Source organism: Mchenga conophoros, linkage group LG8 (genome assembly GCF_057382185.1).
Source record: "Mchenga conophoros isolate Kocher_MC1m ecotype Shallow Benthic linkage group LG8, M_conophoros_male_GT1.1, whole genome shotgun sequence".
NCBI classification, from domain to species: Eukaryota; Metazoa; Chordata; class Actinopteri; order Cichliformes; family Cichlidae; genus Mchenga; species Mchenga conophoros.
In genome coordinates, this window is record NC_140533.1 from 30,658,176 (window position 1) to 30,681,827 (window position 23,652).

At 45.9% G+C, this 23,652-nt stretch overlaps 2 protein-coding genes across 2 annotated transcripts in view; both read right to left on the reverse strand.

Moving 5' to 3' along the window:
• The window catches only part of LOC146569208 (cGMP-dependent protein kinase 1-like), a 77,672-nt gene extending 54,685 nt beyond the window's left edge, over positions 1 to 22,987 (reverse strand). Inside the window, exons 1-2 of the mRNA XM_085285578.1 lie at positions 21,390 to 22,987; positions 3,727 to 3,893 (exon numbers count right to left, since the gene is read on the reverse strand). Of these exons, the coding sequence (XP_085141704.1) occupies positions 3,727 to 3,893; positions 21,390 to 21,709 (487 nt within the window). The 5' untranslated portion in view covers positions 21,710 to 22,987. The remainder of the gene's footprint in view (positions 1 to 3,726; positions 3,894 to 21,389) is intronic.
• Positions 8,677 to 10,141, reverse strand: LOC146569209 (uncharacterized). The gene is made up of 3 exons (XM_085285580.1): positions 9,649 to 10,141; positions 9,045 to 9,126; positions 8,677 to 8,874 (listed from the first exon to the last, which is right to left on the reverse strand). The coding sequence occupies exons 1-3, from the start codon at positions 9,773 to 9,775 to the stop codon at positions 8,679 to 8,681; spliced, it is 405 nt and encodes a 134-aa protein (XP_085141706.1). The 5' UTR covers positions 9,776 to 10,141; the 3' UTR covers positions 8,677 to 8,678.
• Positions 22,988 to 23,652: the final 665 nt, after the last annotated feature.

Genomic DNA, 23,652 nt, shown 5'->3' on the forward strand with positions numbered 1-23,652 from the left:
GTCCAGTCAGGGAGTTTCTCGCGCTTTAGCTGCTTCAGGCACTGTTCTGCACTCCAGGGCTTCCCCAGAGGCTAGGTCTCAGTCCCCAGCTGATTCTGGACCCCTGAAGATTAAGCAGCCCTCAGAGAACAACTCCGTGTCAGTGCTGTCTGAGCAGGGCCAGTGCTCAGCACAGCACCCATTGCCTTCGTGTCTGCCAGAGGACTCCATGCCTGCTGGCTTTGTGATGGCTTCTGCTGGAGGGTCCAAGGGGCCCGTCCAGCATTCGTCTCGTGTCTCCGCTGGAGGGTCCGAGGGACCACTCCGGCCTTCGTCCCGTGTCTTTGCTGGAGGGTCCGAGGGACCACTCCGGCCTTCGTCTCGTGTCTTTGCTGGAGGGTCCGAGGGACCGCTCCGGCCTTTGTTTCCTGTTTCCACTGGAGGGTCCGAGGGACCGCTCCGGCCGTTGTCTCCAGTCTCCGCTGGGGGGCCCGAGGAGCCCGTTCAGCCACCTGCTGCAGCATCATCATCATCCTCGCCGGCTGCAGCATCATCATCATCCTCGCCGGCTGCAGCAGCATCATCATCCTCGCCGGCTGCAGCAGCATCATCATCCTCGTCTGGTCCAGCCTCAGAGCCTTCAGCCTCGTCTGGTCCAGCTTCATCCGAGTCTTCATCCTCGCCTGGTCCAGCTTCATCCGAGTCTTCATCCTCGCCTGGTCCAGCCTCTGCAGCCTCGCCTGGTCCGGATCACCATCGCCTGAGTGGCCGCCGTTGCCTTCCGCACGGCCGGCCCCCGGACCGCCATCGCCTGAGTGGCCGCCGTTGCCTTCCGCACGGCCGGCCCCCGGACCGCCATCGCCTGAGTGGACGCCGTTGCTGTCCGCACGGCCGGCCCCCCGAACTGTGTCCATGTCGCCGCCGTTGCCGTCCGCACGGTCGGCCCCCCGAACTGTGTCCACGTCGCCGCCGTTGCCGTCCGCACGGTCGGCCCCCCGAACTGTTTGGACTCCTGTGCTGTCGGCCCCCTGAACTCTTCTGTTTTGGACTCTGTTTTTTCCTGTGTTCTGGTGTGCTTCGTTTCTTTTGGTTTTGGGCTCGTTTTTTGTTTTTGTCTTTTGGCCTTCTGGTGCTCCGGTTTTGTTTTGCTTCGTGCCCTCCTTCCTGGGCCCCCGCTGCCCGCCCTGGTCGGGTTGTTTTCTGTTTTTTCTGGCTGTTTTGTTTCTTGTTGGGCTGTCTGGAGCCAGCCTTTGAGGGGGGGGTACTGTCATGATCCTGGGTCCTTTTGACCTAGCGTTTTGTGTTTTCTCTTCGCGATTTTGGTTCTGTTCTTCCTCTGGTTAGTGTTTACTCTGTTCTGCCCGTGTGTTCCTGTATCTAGTCCGCGTTTCTTAGTTTGTGTCCTTTCATGTGTAAGTTCCTGTTTTATTGTGAAGGTCTGTGTCTTATGTGAGTGTTTTCAGTTTGCCTCCCTAGTCTCGTCATCTTAATTACTCCCAGCTGTGTTCCCACCTGTATGTAATCTCCCTGTGTTCTCTGAGTGTATTTAAGTTGTGTCTTCTGTCATAGTAGTTGCTGGTTCGTCTGTGTTGTTTCCCCTCGGTCTCCCTGTATGTATTTCCCCGGACCTCCCTGCACCGTCATTCCTGGTTTGTGTTGTTAGTTTACCCAGTTTAGGTTTCGGTTTCATGTTCACACCCCGTTGCTGTTTGTACCCACTGCTGTAAATAAACACTCACCTGCACCAGAGCTGCCGCCTTTTGGGTCCTTACTACAAATCCACATGGCTTGCCCCGCAAACCGTGACAGAGCATGTGGACAACAGGTGAGAACTCCCTGCATCAGGTGATAGTGGAAGGGTTTCAGCCTGATTCCAGCCCACTGCCTGTCCTCCACGGGACCGTTGCGTGTTTTATTTAATTTATTTATTTTATGTTTTTATTTATAATAAAGCTCAATAATGAATTTGACTTGTTCAGACTCAGGCAGTCGCGTTAACCCTAACCTGTCAGCCAAACTGAGACATGTTTGGTAAATTTGCAAGTTCTTTTTGTTCCTAATAAAACAAGAATATGTTACATTGTTACATTGAGTCTCTTTAATTCATTCCTTTAAACAAACTAATGACTGAACGTGAATCAAAAGCACCCAAATGATCTGAAGTCCTCTGTAGGTGGCAGCTCCATCTCGTCAAGTGATGACCTCACGGCGGTCTAATGTTACATGCGATGCCATGCTTCAGTGACATTTCAGTTTCTTGTGGAAATCCATGATTTTTGGAAACAGCTGATGGTGATGAAGGCGGAGCGTCCTGTTCAGTGAAAAACACGAGGGAGACTCTGAACATTGTCTGCAGTCACTTTATTTCCTGTCCTGTCATTTTCCAGCAGTTGATTCACAGGTTAGTTAGTTAGTTAGTTAGTTAGTTAGTTACTTAGTTACTTAGTTAGTTAGTTATAGTTGGTGATGTGGCTGTAGTGTCACAGTTCTTGTGAGCAGTGAACTCGTGCCGACACGTTCCCATCATTCTTCGTTCCTCTCTTTCTTTTCTGCCGTTTGCTCACTGATTGGCTGTTCAGACACACTGTCATTCATCTTTGTGACCGCACTAAGTTACTTTTTACCTACAGGACGATTTTTGTGATTTTTTTTTCCACAAGCAGAAAAATGTTGTGTTTGAGTTCTCCTCTTCCTCACAGCAGCAGAAGTAGTGTGTGGTGTGAAGGCAGCAGGGAAACCAGCAGCAGAGTGGAGGTGAAAGCCTTCAGGCGCTCTGACACGTTACGCAATGCCGCGCTGCTCTGACATGTTCCCGGCGGCCGAGTAAAGTACATCCTGAAGGTCGAACGGCGCTCTGGGAAACTTCAGGCGGAAATGTCACGGAACTCTGAGATACCGCTTGTTAAGGAGTTTCCATGTCGCTACACTTCATGAATTCACCGCCACACAGAAGACCTGTGAAATTATTCACTCCTCAGCTCATTGGAGGAAATGTAGTCATTAAAGAATAAATGAGTTCCATAATTATTTATTTCAAGAAGCTGAAAGCTGGAATCCTATTTCTCGTGTAGTGATAAACGATTTCCTCACGAGCCGCCGTAATGAACTTTTTCATGTTTCTGTGTCTCCAAAGGTTTGGCTCAGTGTTCTCGTCTTCAAACCTCTTTACAAACTTTCATTCACCCACCGATGGTCTCAGAGGCACAATGGCAGGTTTAGTTTGGAGAAACACGATCGTTAAAGCAAACCTGAAGGGTCGGCTTCTTCTAGAGATGAGATTTGTATTATCTAATGTGAGACAGTTCCTTTAAAAAAAGCTTCGGAGTGAGGAGAGGTGCTGTCTGTCACCAACCACACATTCAAAGATGCTCACAATGAGCATTGCACTACAACTACAGCTCAAAATGCACAGTTTTTATTCGTTCAAGGAAAAACATCAAGTTCTTTAAGAACCAGCAAAAAAGAAACATCTGATAAACTCTCAGGACAAAAAAAATGACACAGGAAAGTCTAACAACCAGAACAGACCTGAGTGGCAACAAGCTGCACGGCCTGGTTCAAAAGTCCCCTCACCTCAGATCAAAAGTAGTTTTTCACCCAGAATTTTCCCCAAATTCCCCAAACCTGAAAAGTTCTTGAAAAGAGAAATTTCTGCCAGAAATACCTCGCTTTAAAAATAACTGCTGACAGAGAAATAAATAAATAGATCCTGAAGAGTGACAGAAAACCAAACCATGGGTTCCTCACCTTCCATCACAAACACCAGCGAGCCCACGTCACCCTCTTTAATGATGCACGAGTCCTTCCCATAATCCACCGGGTACATGCAGTCCACGATCTCCTGAATCTGAGACAGCTCCAGGTTCTTCATGAAGTCATTGTCCAAGATGGCCTCCTTTATCAGCTCCTTCGATCTGAGAGGAGGAGAGAGGACAACAGGTCAGTAAGTAAGTCCTTATTCTACTTTCACGAGTATACCTTTATCCTACACGCCTCCTCATTATCAGGGGAAATGTATCTGCGCCGCTATGTTTGGAGGATAAGAGCAAACACCTGTGCGTCTCAAAGTCGGTATCACCTGCATGCACACCTCTCTGGACGGGATAGAGGTCTCAATCTTTATGTGCAAAATAAACTGCCTGTGCGCTGATGTCCTACCAAGTTTTTCTCATTTTTCATGCAGAAATACAGAGTTAGAATACAGAAGCACCACAGGGCTTAAATTAGTCTCCGAACCGCTGCGATTATCGAAGGCTTAAGTATGAATCATGCAAATATTATGGTTGAACCTCACGGTTGTTTCACTTATGACTCATCTGATGATTATTTGATTCAAAAGTTGCTTTAAAAACCAGTGGCCTTGTCACTTGGTGTTCGCTCGCTCAAACACAGTGGTGTTTCTGAGTAGCTTATCTGCTTAGCAATTTAATTAAGAACTGTTAGAAACATTCTTTTTTCATATTACAATCTTCACGTGCTTATCAGAAGCACACTTTCTGTGTACTCACTACCTAATTTATAGCCAAAGTATTCACTCTCTGTCTCTGTACTGTTTCGCTAGCTTAGCTTAGCTCGTAGCCGACTCGTTAGCACCATGGCTACTTCACCTGTCCCTCCTGCACTTTCTTGCTCCTTGTGTCAGATGTTTAGTTACTCCTCGGCCTCCTTTAGCAGTAAAGGTACCTGTAATAAATGTAGCATATTTGCAGCTCTGGAGGCCAGGATTACTGAATTGGAGAATCTGCTTCGCACCCTTCATTCACCCGTAGCTAGCCAGGCCCCTGTAGCTGGTGCAGCCGAAGATAGCGTAGGCCCCGCTAGCTGTTCCTCGGCAGACCCCAAGCAGCTGGGGAAAGAGGGCGGCTGGGTGACGGTGAGGAGGAAGCATAGTCCTAAACAGAAGCCCCAGGTACACCAGCAACCCGTTCATGTGTCTAACCGTTTTTCCCCACTCAGCGACACACCTGCCGGGGGTCAAACTCTGGTAATTGGTGATTCTGTTCTCAGACATGTGAAGCTAGAGACACCGGCAACCATAGTCAATTGTCTTCCAGGGGCCAGAGCAGGCGACATTGAAGGAAATTTAAAACTGCTGGCTAAGGTTAAATGTATGTAAATAAGGGTAAAATTCACGTCGGCAGTAATGACACCCAGTTACGCCAATCGCAGGTCACTAAAATCAATATTGAATCGGTGTGCAACTTTGCCAAAACAATGTCGGACTCTGTAGTTTTCTCTGGTCCCCTCCCCAATCAGACCAGGAGTGACATGTTTAGCCACATGTTCTCCTTAAATTGCTGGCTGTCTGAGTGGTGTCCCAGAAACGATGTGGGCTTCATAGATAATTGGCAAACCTTCTGGAGGAAACCTGGTCTTGTTAGGAGAGACGGCATCCATCCCACTTTGGATGGAGTAGCTCTCATTTCTTGAAATATGTCAAATTTATTAAACCCCCCAAAATATGACTATCCAGAGTTGGGACCACAAAGCAGAGCTGCAGTCTTACACGCCTCTCTGCAGCTTCTCTCCTCCTGCTACCCCCCCAAAAACCCATCTCCATAGAGACTGTGTCAGCTTCCAAAAAGACAAAAAACAAACTAAAAACCAGCAACAAACAACTTAAACATAAACAATCACAAAGAAAGAACAATACAGTATCCACATCTGAACCAAAGAGTAAAACAGTGAAATGTGGATTATTAAATATTAGGTCTCTCTCCTCCAAGTCTCTGTTAGTACATGACTTAATAATTGATCAACAAATCGATTTACTCTGCCTTACAGAAACCTGGTTGCAGCAGGATGATTATGTTTAGTTTAAATGAATCAACACCCCAGTTTTCAGGCCCCTCTTCTGTGGAACCAGCTTCCAGTTTGGATTCAGGAGACAGACACTATCTCTACTTTTAAGATCAGGCTTCAAACTTTTCTTTTTGCTAAAGCATATAGTTAGGGCTGGACCAGGTGATCCTGGATCCTCACACCGAACACGATAGACATGAGCGAAAACGCCCCAGACGCCCCCAATTTGACGTGTGCACAGTCGCACCTCGTCGCGTGTCCAACACAAATCAATCGCGCCTCAAAATTGCATATTTTGACATGCGTGAACCGGAAATGTCGGAGAAAGTTGTGCCTGACGGTATCTTTGCAAGATGGCAGCTGTCGAGCTAGCGTTTGAAGAGAGAGTCTCCCTTCTGTATTTACTGTGGAGAGCAGAGCAGCAGCGTTAAGGCCGTCCTCGCCGTACCTGGGTCCATCAGGTCCTGCAGACGCGCGAGCAGTTTGGTGAGTTTCACCACTTGCTCCAGGATCTGCACCTGGATGACGGCCGATTTCAGCGATACCACCGTCTTTCACTCGGCCAGTTTGAGGACCTGCTGTCCCGCGTTGGTCCCAGAATCGCCCGCCTAGATACCAACTAAAGGCGCTCAATCCCACCTGCAGAGCACCTGTCTGTCTGCCTGAGGTTAGTAAAAGTGTTTAATACGGTAGTCCTTTATTGAAACCTGTGGTAATATATGCTAAACTATCGTTTATACACTGCTAACATGGATGTGCTATGCTATCAATGAATGCCGTCAGTGTTTACTGATAGCAAACTGTGGTATGAGGACCACTGTGAGTTAACCTTTGTAGTGATACTTCTTTTTATTTAGACCTGGTTTAATTCTGGGATAGTTGAATATTTGTTATATAATCACCACAGACTGTTTTACATTATATCTAATATATATCATGTAATTATCCTTATAATTACAAAATGTTTTATGTAAGATTTATGTTTTGTAATTTAAATCTGACATCACAAAAGTATTTTGGAATTGAAATAATGTATTTGTAACTGCAGTACACATAATACTAATTCTAAACAATTTTGTCCAGGTTCCTTGTCACCGGGGACTCCTTCAGGACCATCGCATTCAGTTTTCGAGTTGGTGTGTCCATGGTGAGCCAGATCATCCCCCAGGTAGCGACGGCCATCTGGTACTGTCTAGTGGACGATTTCATGGCTGCGCCTTCAACTGCAGACTGGCGGTCCATTCCAGGAGCGCTGGAACTTCCCTCTCTGCTGTGGAGCTCTGGATGGGAAGCACGTCCAGACGAAGGTACCCCCCAACTCAGGATCCATGTTCCACAACTACAAGGGAACTTTCTCCATTGTTCTCCTTGCGGTTGTGGATGAAAGGTATCGCTTCCGCGTTATTGATGTTGGGGGATACGGGAGGACCAGCGACGGTGGTATTCTGGCCAACTCCACCTTTGGTCAGGCTCTTCGGGCTGGGACTCTCCATCTGCCTCCTGACCAGCCTCTACCTGGTGGAGAACACCGTGGAGCTCAGCCCCATGTCTTTGTGGCTGATGAAGCGTTCCCGCTGTGGCGTGAGCTCATGAGGCCTTTCCCTGGACGCCTCCTCCCTTTAAAGAAGAGGATCTTTAACTATCGCCTTTCCAGGGCCCGGATGATAGTGGAGGGTGCCTTCGGTGTCCTCTCCTCACAGTGGAGGTTGTATTGGCGCTCCATGGAGCTCCGCCCTGAAATTGTGGAGAAGTGTGTGAAGGCAACTTGTGTTCTCCACAATTTTCTGCGCTGTGTGGACGAGAGAGGGGCACCTGCTATGAGGGGTGTTGCACCTGCTGTGAGGGGTGTGGCACCTGCTGTGAGGGGTGTGGCACCTGCTGTGGTGGAGCCGTTGCAAGGCCTGGGTCATGTAGCAGCAAACAACTCCTCCAGAGAGGCTGTCCTGGTGAGGGAGAAATTCATGGCCCACTTCTCGGCGGAGGGAGCCGTGTCTTGGCAACCAAAGGAGTAGCCTGTTTGAAGTCCGAGTGACTTCCCCACAACGGCTCTTTTAAGAGCCACCCACAAACCTCTAACGAGTGTTCCTGTCTTTTTAAAATTTTCTTAATAAATGGAGCTCTACTCCAAAATAAACTAACCTCTCTTTACTCTCTTAAATAACTTGTCTTCACTATGTTCCTATATACAGTGTGATGCAAAAGTTTGGGCAACCTTATTAATAGTCATTAGTTTCCTGTATGAATCGCTGTTACAGTAAAAAATGTCACTTGCATATATCATATAGGAGACACACACATTGATATATACACTAAATATTCATTTCATTTCTCTTTTTTTGTGTTGCCAATTTATGCACCTGCTTGATTTAGTTTAAACAGTTATTGCACACTTTCTGTAAATCCAGTGAACTGCATTTCACTTCTCAAGTATCACTGTGTGTGTCTCCTATATGATATATGCAAGTGACATTTTTTACTGTAACAGCAATTCATACAGGAAAATAATGACTTTTCACAAGGTTGCCCAAACTTTTGCATCCCACTGTATTAGTATATATTGTCATTAGTATAATATGAAATAAATTCTACTTGTGTCAAGTCGGGTGCCAACATTTGCTGTGTAGTAGAACAGAAACATGAGTCATTACAAATGTTTATTGGAAAAAATATATAAATTCACTAACAAAAACATTAAACATAAATATAGAAAATTCAACTATTTACAGAGAGACAGGAATAAAAAGGACCCAGCTTGGAGTGGAAGAGCTTCAGGGAGAAGGAGAAAAATCAGAACATTGTTTCTGCCCTGGAGAGCTGCTGCCTCATCAGAAAACTACTGATCATTAGGGTCCAATGTTTCCAAATTTAACACAGCTGTGCTGTTTCCACAAACTAATTTATACATTTGAAATGTCACGAATTCTCGTGTCTGAGGCGGCATGCTCTCCAGAGCAGGAACAAGGCTGAGGAGGAAATGCTCCGTTGGAGACTGGCATGGCCACTTCAGGGACTCCAGGATGGCCAGCTCCACTGCCTATGGACCATCCTGGGACCCGTGCCTCGACCGCCTTTGAGCCGTCCTCCTCTGTGGGCCTGTAAAACAGCACAAAACAACACAAATTAATAAGAAGGCTGCTACTAGATTTTCATTTTCAAAATTGAAAAAAAAACCAGGATATAATCAGATTGGTTGTAGATATTTAGTAAAGGTGATTACAAGGGAATCTCACTGAGTAAAAAGCTATCAGTGCTGCTGAACATACCTGTGGGTGCAGCAGCAGGAGCTCAGGGACTGGGGAGCCAGGAGAAGCAACAGGGGATGCTCTGCTGCAGCATCAGTTGACTCTATCAAGACAATAAATGTTAACAGGTTGAAGACAATAGTCATAGAGAAAGTATATACAGTGGTCTCTCATTTATTGCAGCAACAGTAGTCGCAGTTCTCACAAGTTGATTCTCAAAGTGCAAACCTTTGTCGATTTTAAAACGTAAAAGTATTATGCCGCGCTTTTTCTCCGTCTGCGGCGCCACTTTCGTGCGCCTTTTTCCCTCGCGGTGCAGGTGTGTATTTCCGAATGAGGGTCATAGTTAAGAGTGTTTTTGTGCTGTTTTTTTGTATTGGACATGATGGTTATCAAAACCAAACATGATAAATTTGGCAAACGCAGGAGACACGACACGGAGCAGATTTGTCAATCAGGCTGCAGAATGCAATGCTGTACTGTGCAAAAAAAAAACCAGCGAAAAAGCGAAGCAGTGACGGATGAACAGCAGGACCACTGTGTGCTGTTTATTAATAAACAAAATATATTCCTATATGACAACACGCATAAATTAACTGCCTACATTAACTCAATGTAAACATACCTTCTGACTGACACTCCCCTGCTGCCTCTCCGGGCTGTCCCTGGTCCTCGGGGGGGAAGTTCTCCACGGTCCGCACCATATTGCTGCTTGTCTCCCGCGGGGTGAGGAAGGGGTCCAGAAACCCCATGACCGCGAAGAACTTCCATCTCTTCCCCAATCCTGCTGCAGACCCACACCTCTTCTCCTTCTCTGTCCTCTTCTCCTTATTATATGTGTCCCTGAGGCTCTTCCACTTTCTCCTGCAGAGGTCCTCTGAATAAACGCATTATCTTGTTAGCGGAAAGGTATTTGAACATCAGTGGGAAAATAGTGGGACAGTAGGCGGGCTAGGTCCTTTTTATTCCTGTCTCGGCAGAAGTAGCAGCTAGCATCATACAGCTCTGGATGATTAGCCACGGCACTGATGAGCTTTTCCTCCATACTGAATGAAGAATGAAGGGCTTTGGCTGGATCTGCCCCTTTGACCAAGGTCAGAGCCACGTCACCAGGCTCCTGATTGGTTGTGGCGGCACGAATTGACGCTGGAGTTCAGATTTTTCCAACTCGAGTGGTAGATGCGAAACGCACGTATGCAGAAAAAAGGAAAACAAAAACTGACGCGCGTGGTTTTATTCGCGAGCCAAATCTGCTTCCGAATTTTCGCAGGACCCGCAATCGCGTGTCATCGCGCTTCTACATTGACTTTACATGTAAACCTGACGCTCTGGCCGCGTTCGGTGGAACTTACACACCGTAAGTTATGCTGCAATAGACGCAGGCTGCTGGGGATTCCCATGATGCACTGGGTGTTTCTTCTTCACTCACTATGTGTTAACAGACCTCTCTGCATTGAATCATATCTGTTATTAACCTCTGTCTCTCTTCCACAGCATGTCTTTATCCTGTCTTCCTTCTCTCTCCCCAACCAATCACAGCAGATGGCCCCGCCCCTCCCTGAGCCTGGTTCTGCTGGAGGTTTCTTCCTGTTAAAAGGGAGTTTTTCCTTCCCACTGTCGCCAAAGTGCTGCTCATAGGGGGTCATATGATTGTTGGGTTTTTCTCTGTATGTATTATTGTAGGATCTACTGTGCAATATAAAGCACCTTGAGGCGACTTTTGTTGTGATTTGGCGCTGTATAAATAAAATTGAATTCAGCTAAAACTCTTCATATGTATTTTTCTTTTGTCTAATCATGAGTGAAAAACTCAGTCGTTAAAACAGAGTTGAACAGAAGGTCATCACAGCGGAGCAGCTGAAACCAAACAAGCCTGACATTTGTTTCCTACAATGACCTCTTTACATAAAATATCATCTGCAAAGCAGTTACTACATTAGTGAAACATCTCCTGTGGTGGTTTGAGGGCAGCGGCTGCAGAATGAGCCGATTCCCATGTTTCTCTCAGAAGCTGCGAGGAGTTGTAATGAGGATTGTACCTGCAGTGATCAGAAACACATCAAACCAGCAATTCTGCCCTCAGGTCTGCTGAGCACTGAACAAACCCCACCTGCTCTCTGTGACAGATTCAGCAGAAGACCTCTAAAGCTTATATTTGCCTTCCTTTGAAAGCTTATTTTAGTGCTCTGCTTTGATTGTGAAAGTGTCTGAAACGCCACAGATCTGTCTGAGCTGCAGCTCCTCTGCCAGTCTAATCGCAGCATACGGACGCTTACTGAAGCAGCTGATGAAAAGGTTTCACAGTCTTTGGCTTCACAAAGACTCTCGTGTTTAAAACCGAAGCCCATTCACAGCTGATGGGCTGTTTGCAAAAACCCAGACGACAAACTGCTGTTCAGCAGCCGTAACTTTAAATCAAGTGTTTAAAGCCACACGTTACTGTCTGAATAGAACAAATAACATCTGCATTAAAAAGACTGCTATGAAAAAAGCAAAGGTAGAACAAAAAGTAAAGCCAGCTTTAAAAAGTACCAATAGCATGAAAATTCAATTTTAGTAAGTAAGCAATAAAAGTTGATATTAAACTGTGAAACTGCAGCATGCATGCAAAGGAAGACAAATATTTAGCAGACATCCTGATGACAGTGATGGAAGCTCAGACTCACCAAACCATGCAGGAAATAATGAAATGAATCCTCTCCCATGACTTTGGCCCTGCTGCAAACACTGGTCTGTAAAAGCTGATTAATCATTCTGATCCCGAACATGAGCTCACAGCTTTTATTCATAATGTTTCCAACAGCAGCAGCGTCCATATGACAGACCCCAAGTACTATATGGAAAAACTGCAATTCAGTCTCAAAAGTAATTGCACAAACTAACAGCTGCTACTGTGGATCTCTGCCTTCAGAACTGAAAAGACGTCTCTTGATTGCAGACCTTCAAAGTGATACACCTGCCCCTTCCAGGTGCTCCTGACCTTTTTAGATGTTATAAAGTTTAGTTTGACTACAGCTGGTTTGACCACTCCTGAAGTTTTCTCTCTCTCCGATTGGTTTATGTTCATTTTTCATTCAAATGATGGCCTCACCTTCAGACTTCCTGTGCATGTTTCAACATCAAAAGCATGTGTGTGTGTTATCTGGCTTCATGGACAGATAGAGCTGGGTGTCATCTGCATAGCAGTGTAAATGTATGCTATGTCTTCTAATGATGCTGCCTAAGGGAAGCATGTATAATGTAAACAGAATTGGTCCTAGCACTGAACCCTGTGGAACTCCATAATTAACCTCAGTGTGTGAAGAGGACTCTCCATTTACATGCACAAACTGGAGTCTATTAGATAGATATGATACAAACCACTGCAGTGCAGTACCTGTAATACCTACAGCATGTTCTAATCGCTCTAATAGGATATTATGGTCGACAGTATCGAATGCTGCACTGAGCCATTCCTCTGCAGATGAAACAGAGATGGGTTGATCATATTCAGGAAACACTGTTAAATGTTCAGTTTCTATGCCATATGTTAAAACAAGATCTAGAGTGTGATTAAAGTGGTGGGTGGGTTCTTTTACAGTTTGAGAGAAACCAATTGAGTCTAATAACAGATTAAATGCCATGTTGAGGCTGTCATTTTTAGCATCTACATGAATGTTAAAATCACCCACAATAATTATTTTATCTGAGCTCAGAACTAAATCAGATAGAAGTCTGAGAAATCAGAGAGAAACTCTGTGTAAGGCCCAGGTGGACGATAGATGAAAACAAGTAAGACTGGTTTTGATTGCTGCCACATCCCCTCCTCAGCCTGTGCTTTTCTGGTAGTTAGAATGACTCGTTGATTCATTTAAACTAACATAATCATCCTGCTGCAACCAGGTTTCTGTAATTCAATTTTTGATCAATTATTAGTTTATGTACTAAAAAGGACTTAGAAGAGACTTTGAATGCATCTCAATACAATTCATGAAAAAAGATAAAATAACTAAAAATAATTAACAGACATATAAAAGCAGATTGCAGTGAGGAAACCATCAAAATTAAAAATAAAGCATGTACATTTTAAAGATAATTTATGAATCAGGATTTATAGATAACTGCGCACTTCCTGTTTAGTTTGCTCTGGTCCCTGTTTACCAAACAGATCCATTTTCATTAAGACAAATAAATCCCAGATTAAATGTGAATTAAGATAGTCTCTTCCAATGTAAGTGAAGCTAATTCTCAACTATCAAATCATAATTACAGGTTTTCCAAGCAGCTGGTGCCACACACGAACTCTGCTGTCAGATACGGTGTACTCGTCAGGAGAGGAGCTCCATCCTCCTTCACAGTGCCGTCACAAAGAAAACCCATGAATCAGCCCAAAGAGACAGAGGGAGGGAGAGCATATTAAAGCAAAGCCAAAGGTTTCCTTCCTGTCAAAGCTCATTTAAAGTGAAACAAACTGAAAGAGACAGACAGTGGAAAAAGATGGAAAACAGGAGAAAAACCAACACTCCCAGCTGTCAGCCGGCTCACAGCTCAGGCTCCCACAAGCTCAGAAAAAGGCTGCTGATGTGTAAACTGCTGGGAGCTGAAAACACCTGCAGCTCACTCAGACTGATGTAACAGCATCCAAACCCTCATCAGATCTGTTGGGGAAGTAATTCAGTTTAATTTGTGAAGCTCATTTATGACTAGAAAAAGTTGCATTTCTAACGAAAATGCAGTGTGAATGCCGTGTAGTGGAATCTGAAAACAGCAGAAGAAGGAGAACTATCTGCTGAAAACACTGTGTACAAGCTGAACTGTTTGCTGAATACTGCTTTATTTGAAAGACTACACTGAAGAGTGTCAAGAAAGCAGGGAGAGTGCAAGGAGGGAAGATGTGCAGCAAATGTCACATGTAGGATTTGAACCTTTGCCACCGGATCTCACGGCGCTGAAAACAGGTGAATCAGCAAAATCTGTGCTGAAAAGAGGCTGAAGTTTGTGCTGAAAACAGCTGAAGAAGCTGGAATTTGTGCTGAAAAGTAGTGAAAAACTGAAAGTTTTGCTAAAAAGAGGTGAAAAAGCTGAAATTTGTGTGGGAAAGAGTTTAAACAGTTGAAGTGTTAACTGAAGAAAATGTTGGCATAAGCAGGATTTGAACCCGCGCCTCCTGCTCTGAGAACAGCTGCTCATCTCACTGAGCTAAAACATGGCTTGGAAACTATTCTGGTGTCAAAATGTCAAAGAGGATAATGTCCAGCTGTCCGCAGTGAGAACAGTCGGCTGAATGAATGTTAAAGAGAGCAGCATTTTAATTCACAGTGCTTAATTCAAGGCAATGATTTACTGGATGTTAGAGGGTTTGGAGGAAGGTTTAACGTGGCACAAGCTGAGGATGATGATAACTTAAAAAGCAGAACTGTTTCAGAAGAGTCTTCAGTAGCTTCACTTCCTCTTACTTTATGCTCTGAACTCAAATTGTGGCATCCCACAGGGCTCCGTGTGAGGACCTCTGACTTTGTTTGTCTCACAGTTGCTGGTTTGTGCATTAATTAAAGGTAAATGTCATTTTCTATGCAGATGATTGATGCTAAACCCTCCAATATGAACTAGAGATGGCATGATACCACTTTTTTATGTCCGATACCGATACCGATATCATAAATTTGGATATCTGCCGATACCGATATGAATCCGATATAGTGTTTTTTAATCAATAAAACTGTTTTTTAAATATCTTGCTGCATTTTGTATAAGTTCATACTCAAGTTTAAAACAACAACTACACTAAAGCTATTCTGTTATACCTGTATACAAAAAAAATGTTTCATAGTTCAGCAATACTGATCAATCTAATAAACTTAGACCTACACCATCCTCCCTATTCTGGTATTTTAAAGAGTACTTAGCGTAAATATTAAGCAACCTAACTAATAGGGTTCCAACTCCCAGCAACAACAAAAATAAATAAATAAAAAATAAGGAACCACCCCTCACGCTCCACCTCATGATGCTTAATCGACGTAATCAACCTTAATTTGATGCAGTGTGAAAAAAATGCACAGAAATCAATTATTTTTCAAGAAATATTAAATAGATTCAACATCTTTCTTCAACAAAATTGCAGACTGCACAGATGGTACCTTCCCAAAGGAAAAAGTACTATAGCTTACTAGGGTATATATATTAGACTTAATAGTTACTATATACAGTGATGGACTTCTATTCATTTTACATCAGATTAAAACTTTGGGTGTCAGATAATTATTTATTAAAAGCTCGACATTTTAAATGAGAATAAGAAAGAAAAGTATGTCTTTGTGCCCCCTTTTCCCTGTTAATGCCCTATCGGCCCCCCTGGCTAAACTTTGCTAGATCCGGCCCTGCACAGTTACCAGCGTCAGCTACGTAGAAAAAGATCCTGGTGTAGAAAGTAATATTAAATACATTCTAACAACAGCTGATCAAGCTTAAACGTGCTGCTGTTGTTCAGCCGCTGGTTTCCTCTTTCTGGTGCAAAGTGGACCAAAAACAAACAAGAGACACGGAGTCACGACAGAAAAGCTGATCAGCTGATCGTTAAGCAGTTTCATGATTGAAGTAGCAGCAGGAGAGGCAGTCGCTTGTTAAGCTTAACGCAGGAATGCTTTACAAACATTCAGAGATGGACTTACACACTTGCTTTACTTCTCTCGGGGATAACTTTGTCGGAGATGAAATGCCGGGTTGCTAGCGAAGCTCCAAATGCTCTCCAGACCACCGACAGGTCCCGCATGCCACAGCCGCTCTATCACGTGATGCATACTGCTCCGACGTGCTAACGTTCTGAGGTGAGTTACGGCGTGTTGCGAGTTTTGTGAGGTGCTTTCGTGATATTTAATGGATCGGATTACATTTTTTATTTTTCTCCGATATCGATCCAGTCATTTAGGTCAGTATCGGACCGATACCGATACGTAATATCGGATCGGTCCATCTCTAATATGAACTTCATGTTTCATTCAGTCAGACCTCAAACCAGTGACTGAGACCAGGGAGAACTTCACTGAGCTCAGATCAGACTTTTCCTCGTAGAGCTGCACCCTGCTCAACATCAGAGAGAACACAGGCTGAAGGAGCTTGGCATCACTTTCAGCCATGGAAGATATGCCCCTCTTTTATGAGCAAACCGTTTCGCTTGTATGGATGAAAACACACATTTTATAGATGATACATGCATCAGAGAAATGACTGAAAATCAAATAAAGAAAGTCAAACCAAAATCAGGTTTCTCAGAACTGAAGCGGTCATAAAATCTAGTGGATCTTTGAGGAACTGCAGGTGTAAAATCTACAATTTCACCTCAGCTGTTTGAGATTAATGCGGCAGCTCGGTCAAAATCAAATTCAGTGCAGGCAGCCAACGTTTCCGAGACTGTAAAACATTCATGTATGCAAGATAACTGTATTACAGAGGAAAAAATACACCTGAAGGTCTACTTAACGTTAGACTGACAGTTTTATTTTGTCCAGGCAGTCAAACGAGCACAGAGAGGATCCATTAGCTGGGTTTTATTTTGGTGAATCTGCAAAGGAAGAAATATGAGTGGCCAGCTGCTGCATGCAAATTGGACTCAGGAGGAAAGCAATGAAAGAGCGCTGTGAGTGGATGGAGGGGGTGATGAAGCAGACATTATTACTGCGTGAGTCGGAGTGAGGAGGAAAATAAAAGGAAAAGCAGAACAAGTGACGAGATAGGAACCAAACTACTGTTTACATAAAAGAATTAAAGAACAAAAATTAATCAGCAGGATGTGAGGAAATGTATTTCAAAGAAAAAAAAGAAAAACTTAATTGAACACAGACAATAAACACAGAGCCGAGCAAACGAAAGAGGTGCCAGAGGGGGCGAAAGCATCACAGGAAGAGTCGGGAGGAAACACGGAGACTTTCATATCCTGATGGAGATCCGTCTGAGGAAAGGGAAGCCTGACGCTCCACGCGACACCCACTGATGCAGCACGGAGATACCAGGCTACAGCCGGTGCATGACTGCAGGCCTCAGCATCCCCGAGGAAAGAAAAACTCGTCTGTAACTGTGGAAACAACAGGGCTGAAGCATCTTCAAGGCAACTAAAACCAAAAAAAGTTTAATTTGGAGCGAAAAATCAGAGAGGCTGAGACGGTCTGAGCGTGTGCAGAGAAGGGAGAGTGGATGATGAAGATGGAGCTGCAGACAGCAGGAGAGGAGGAAGACCTCAGAGGAGGTTCGTGGATGTGAGAGGAGGACAAGGAGAACATGCAGAGGGCTAGGAGGATGTTGGGATAGGAATAGCTGCAGCAGATGATCAGCTCTGCAGATCCCTAAAGGGGGTGACTGGAAAAAGAAGAAGAAGAAGAAGAAGAAGAAGAAGAATAGAAAGGGCAGAATAAAGAAGTTTTATCAGAAAACATACCAAACACAAAGAGCGAGCGAGGGTGAGTAAAGCCCGAGGACACACGCAGACTCAAACACACCAGCTAACAAAGCTGGTTTTCTTTGTGTTAGCTGGCTAGCACAGGCTTCCTGCTGCAGGCTCTGAGCATGCTCACATAAAAGGATGCGTCATGTGACCCTACACACAACATCAAATGAGCATGTGACAGTGAAATGCAGCACTGCGCTGCATGCAAGTCCTGCACAAGGAGATCATCTGGAAACACAGACAGCAGCATTACTGAGTGCAAATCTGCACATTATGACGTGAGAGCACCGATTGGCTGACTGGGAACAGGTAACACACAGGTGACTCTAAAGAGGCGATCACTACGACGATTATGTGAGGAGGAAGCGAAACTGAGAGTGAGGAAATGACCTGAAATACAAGCCCAGAGAAGGATCAGGGCGCTGAGGAGCGCAGGAAGTACAAAGAAAGAACACCACAAAGGACCCTTCTTTCAAAATAAAACCGAAGTAAACTGAAAGAAGGACCAAACTCAGAGAGTGCTCACAGAGCCTGAGATGAGATGCAGAGAGGAAAGAAAACGGAGAAGACCTGAGGACTGCAGCAATAATCTTATAATCATTATTCACAAACACAAAGGACGAGAAAACGAAACATCACATCAGGAAACGCAGGTGACACAAAAACATCCAACTGTCAGCAGAAACGTGTGGAGCAGGAGGAAAAGAGCCGCCAATGAAAACGACCTCATCAAACACAGCAACGAGGAACAAACAGGACGAGCCTGCCTGACACACAACTTTCAAAATAAAAGTCCAGTGTCAGCAGCAGATCTGTTACAGGCGAGTCTCAGCTCATCATTAACTCGTCTGCCTCTGGAGCCTCGCTGCAGACAGCAGGAGAGCTGGTGGGCGCTCGCAGCCCACACACTCTCCACCGTGACACTGTTCTACAACAACACACAGAGACAAACACTCAGGCAGGCGCTGACAGCGAGAGGTGGTGGGATGTAAATGAAACCCTGTCAGGTGTGTGTGTGTGTGTGTGTGTGTGTGTGTGTGTGTGTGTGTGTGTGTGTGTGTGTGTGCTGCAAACACCAACTTTAGTGGGAACCACCCACAACCTGTAAATAAAGACGGCAGCAGCTTCCAGGTCTGAAAAGTGGAACTGATGCCAAAGTGCAGCTTCTCTCAAACAGCCAGCAGGGGGCGACACCATCTGGTCCATATATATGTATACGTACACAAAAGTAAGCCACATCTCGCGCAAGCAGTGTGAGAGCGAAGTGCTCTAATAGGGTGATATGGTACTACAAGGTCATTAAGATAAGATGGGGCCTGATTATTTAAGAGCTTGTATGTGAGGAGCAGGATTTTGAATTCTGGATTTAACAGGAAGCCAAAACAGGAGAAATCTGCTCTCTCTTTCTAGTCCCTGTCAGGACTCTTGCTGCAGCATTTTGGATTAGCTGAAGGCTTTCAGGGAGTTTTTAGGACTTCCTGAAAAGATAATGTGATGTTTCCATTTGTAGAGATGTTGCACAAAGGGAAGAAAGCAGTCCTGCATATTTGTTTATGACCTTTGTAACCAATCATAAAGGTCCAAAAGTAAAACTGGGCAGCAGCTCTGAGTAAAACCTTGTTTCCAGAAAAAGCTTCACTCAGAGTTAAAAGTAGAACAAACGTGACTCCAGCACAAACTGAGTGAGTGCAGGAAACTGTCAGGAGCAAACACTGAGTCATTACAGGTACAAATGTCTACACTCGCACAGGAAGTGCAGCATCAGGTGGTTCTCTGGCGGAAAGCTGAGCCGACACACAGACGTGTGAGCGGCAGAGGCGCATCAGGGAGCCGAAGGTTACTGCAGTGTGACGTGTCCTGGAAACTGAAGAACTGAGGCTGAGCATCTGATTACTCACAGCGCCTTCAAACGCTGCTGCTGGTCGGACCATCTTTGATTCAGAAAATCCATCTGCTTCCACTTCCTGCACACCAGAACCCGGCAGACTTTACAGCCAACCATTCACCTCAGTTATGTTTCCAATAAGATTTTGAGCTTATGAATATAATAGTTCTGTGTATGTTACTTAAACACAGCATTTTAATCTATTTAGCTGAACCATGAGTGGCTGCAGTCAGAGACATCCTGATCACACACGAGCAGATAAACTAAACTAGCAGGTTGGATTCCCGAACCGCGTCGAGTGTTTGGTGTTGGAGGCCTCTGAGGTGGAGTGGCCAGCCTGCGCGAGGCTGACGAGGCCCTGCAGTGCTGCGGGCACCAAAAAAACTCTGAGTCCAAACTGGTCGTCTACGCGCTGCCCACCGTTAACAGGAGAAAACAGCCAATCGTCACTCATCATACGTGTGTCCACGACAACATGAAGACTAACACGTGCAAACGAATCATGTGATGTGAAAGCCGTCGACGTGTTTCGTGGCGACTTCATCCGTGGAAGGAAAAGCTGGTGAACACACTGCATCACTTATGAATGCTTCATGCTTCCTCACTGCTGAAGAGGCAAATGTGGAAAATGACAAAGGAAAGATCAGGGAGGAGAATGAATCTGCACGCCGTCCTCTGCTTCCACCTGTGCAGGTGAAGCGACCCGTGCTGCCGGCTCCACACGTCTACTCGTTTGTAATCAGACCTTCACTGAAGCAGCAGAGATGCTGTGCATCCTGGTCCCAGACAACAATGACAACATGAGCTAACGTGTGGCGGCTTCATGCAGGAAGCATCATTCAAAATAACAACATGCACCTAGCTCATGTCAGACTGCAAAATTAAAAGTCCACAGAAGTATGGCCCAAAACAGCCGCCCACACTTCGTGCATGACCTGGTCCCGTTTGGAATCTCCCTTCACACTGACCTGCTCACATCTTTGTGTTTTTACTGATTCTTATTAAATTCTGCTTTTTAAAAAAAGCTACAGCGACGACTCGCTCTGTGCCGGTCTGTGACAGCTGCAGGAGTTTCCCAGATTAGTCCCAACTTATTTCCAAAATACAGAGTGATGAAAATACAGAATGATGCCTGACTTCATAAAAAATTGTTTTATTTAAACACCTAAGTTGTAATCTAGCAGTAAAATCTGTCTGTGGTAGAGCAGGTCATGTGTTAATCGGAGGGTTGGTGGTGCTGTGAAGCACCAGCAGCGCCATATTAAAAAGCCTCATGAACGCACGCAGAGACTTTGTACCTGGATTTATTTCTAAATATGAAACCCATGCAGAGCAGTGAAGTCCAGGTCTTCCTAAAGCTGTGAGCCTAACACCAGGACACGCAGCAGGAAGACAGAGCCTGAAGGGTCTGGTATCCTGGATCAGCCCCTGTACAGGCTTCAGGAGGCAGGAGCTCCTCTCACCTTTCTCCTCAAAGAAACCACGACACGGCGCTCTGACCGCGCAGCGTCACAGCTGCTGTGTGGCTGATACGTCACCTTAGACATGACGGACCTGAAGCTGTGGTGTTACCCACAAACTGTCTAAGCTTCCAGCTTTAATCACACCCAACGAAGCTGCAGCCTTCAGTCTGTAAAACAACTCACTGTTGTTGCACCTTCAGCCCATCAGTCACGAGAACAGAGTTAAATCTGATTGGTTCTCAGGACGTCTGCGTGGCTGATGAACAGCTGCTCATAATTCAGATGTGAGCCAGGTGTTTGCAGCTGGAGCGTTTAGCAAAAACTCAATTAATCTGTTATGGATGTTTGCGTTCCTCGCTCAAGAATCGCAGCAGACATGAACCTCAGCTCCAAACAGCATAATCACATCAAACGACTGGAAATGACCCTTTATGTGTCTGAGGGTAAAGGTGCAGCGGTCTGTCTCATCACATCAGCTCTACTCATGTCACTGACTACAATAAAGAAACCTCTAACAGTCCTGCAGCGCTGCCCTCATTCAGAGCCACAGATCTGCAGGAGGACGAGCTAACCCTTTAAGGTGCAGGTAGCTTACGTACTCTGGGCTCTTGGGGTAGAAGGGCAGGGTCACATGGCACAGGTCGCTGATGTCACAGGCGGTGGGTTCAGCGGAGATGGCCTGCCGCTTGCTGCGGTGCTGGTCCGGCTGCAGGACGAGGTTCTGCTGCTGCGCCTGGACCTGCTGGGCAGTGGCGGGCCGGATCACCGAGCGGTACTTGTCCAGCTCATTCTGCAGCCTCTGGATCAGCTCGTCCTTCTGGTCCAGCTCCAGCTCCAGCTCGTCTATCAGGGCGTCGCGTTGCCGAAGTTCCTCGATCTTCTCCTGCAGGGCATACTGGAGGTCCCGCAAGGTCCCCATCTGTCCTTCAGGGGATCCACAAGGAGTTCTTTTGAACTATCTGGGGTACGCCCCCAGGTTCCACTGGAATACCTTCTTCTCCTAAAGAACTCGACTCTTCGAATCCTCTGGGGTGTTTGAGGATTTTGAGCACCTAAAAGTTTTGACTTCCAAAAGTCATGTTCCTGCACAGCACCTCCTCCTCAGAGTTTCCTGTTTTTATGGATGTTCAGGATCCTTGAAGTGCTCATCCTGATTGGTCAAAGTGTTAGTCTATGACCAGTTACAGCAACTCTTAAATATTCTTACACCCAGGATCTTTGGTACACCCGCACTTACTTTGTTTCTTCTGCCACATTCAGCATTTCTCGGGGGTCACGTAAAAAATTAGAAAGACTTTCAGGAAGCTTCAGATTCAGACTTTCAGCGTCTTCAGAAGCCTCCTGGGATGTCATGTAGTTCCTGTGGTTTCAGCTCAGTGTCTGAGAAGCTCTCTTCACATCCCTCCCTCAAAACCGTTGAGTCTGGCAACTCACTGAGGTTTGTCTGAGGTAATGCTGCAGGTTCTTCCAGGAGGATAATTCAGGTGTGTCGTTAGTTTCACTCACTTTCTTCTCAGTATGTACTGAAGAACATCCAGGGTCTCCCTGAATTCCTCAGATGGGGTTCACCAGAGAGCAAACACCTAGTTCTGGTTTTAGGATAGTTTCCTTCTTTGTGGCAGTTTCGGGTTTTTCCCATTGAAGTCTTTAAAGTTCTCTGAGTTCCTCGGTCCACCAAGGAAAACAAAATTCCTGATGATGCAACTGGAGAAACGTTTGGTCCTCAGGGTGTGACCTCACATCCTCCCTGTTTCATCTGAGCAGATGTGGAGATGAGTGAGAGGAAACCTGAGCAGACACTCACCAGCTCTCAGCGTCCTGCCTGCAGAAGCAGCTGTAGCTCCAGGAAACATCTGATCAATGAGAGACGACCAGAGAGACGACAGCGTGGAACAAAGTTTAAGTGAAGAATCCACAGGTCCTCGCGTGAAGTCCGGAGGAAGGCTGGGTCAGCACAGCGGCGTCCGCAGAAGCGAATCCACGCAAACACACGGCGTGAAACATCAGCCTTGCTCTCCCCCCGCTCCTCCTGCTGCAGGCTGAGCGTCACTCAGGTGCACACGAGCTGTTTTCAAACCGATAAGCGAAAAAAACGCAAAGAGAAACGTGCGGGAGGAAGGAGACGCTCTCACTCCGCTCTCCTCTCTCTGCCGCGCACCGGAGGACGGAAACGTTGCCGCTTCATCCCGGCGGCACTTCAGCGAGTTACCGGAGCTGAGGCTGAACGACACGAGCCACGAAAAGTTGGTCTGCCTCAGCTCCTCCTCCTCCTCCTCCTCCTCCTCACTCACTCAGAAACACTTGAAGCTTCAGGGTTTAAAACCTGAACATTTACGGCTGGTGTCAGAGCCGGAGTTATGTTTAAGAAGCCCAGGGGCAACCTCCAACCCCCCAACGCTCACACACACACCTTTATTTCCCATCAGGGAGACGCACACTGAGACCAGCTTCATCAGCAGGAAATTGGGGTGGATAACATCTTTAATTCAGTCTCTGTGACCTCTGAGGCAAAGAGGGCGGAGCCTAAACAACATCCAGGATCTCCTCGAACACGCATCATAAAGGAACCTCCACCTTCACCTGTAAATGTCATGTTTGAACTTCGCCTTCACACTGCTCCGCTCTCTTTATATTTCTCTCACTTTTCACCCTCGCGCTCATTTCCTCAGACCACAGACTCCAGCGGACGCTGAGACCTCTCAGGGTGGAGTTCAGGTGGGAACACGAGTCCAGTCCTGGACCCGGGCTGAGTCGGAATCAGAAGCTGGTGGAGGCGACAGGTGTGGTTCTGATGGATGTTGCTGGAGCACTGTGTGCAGGCCTGCAGCTTCCTGAGTGAATGTGGTGATGTGTCCTGTGCAC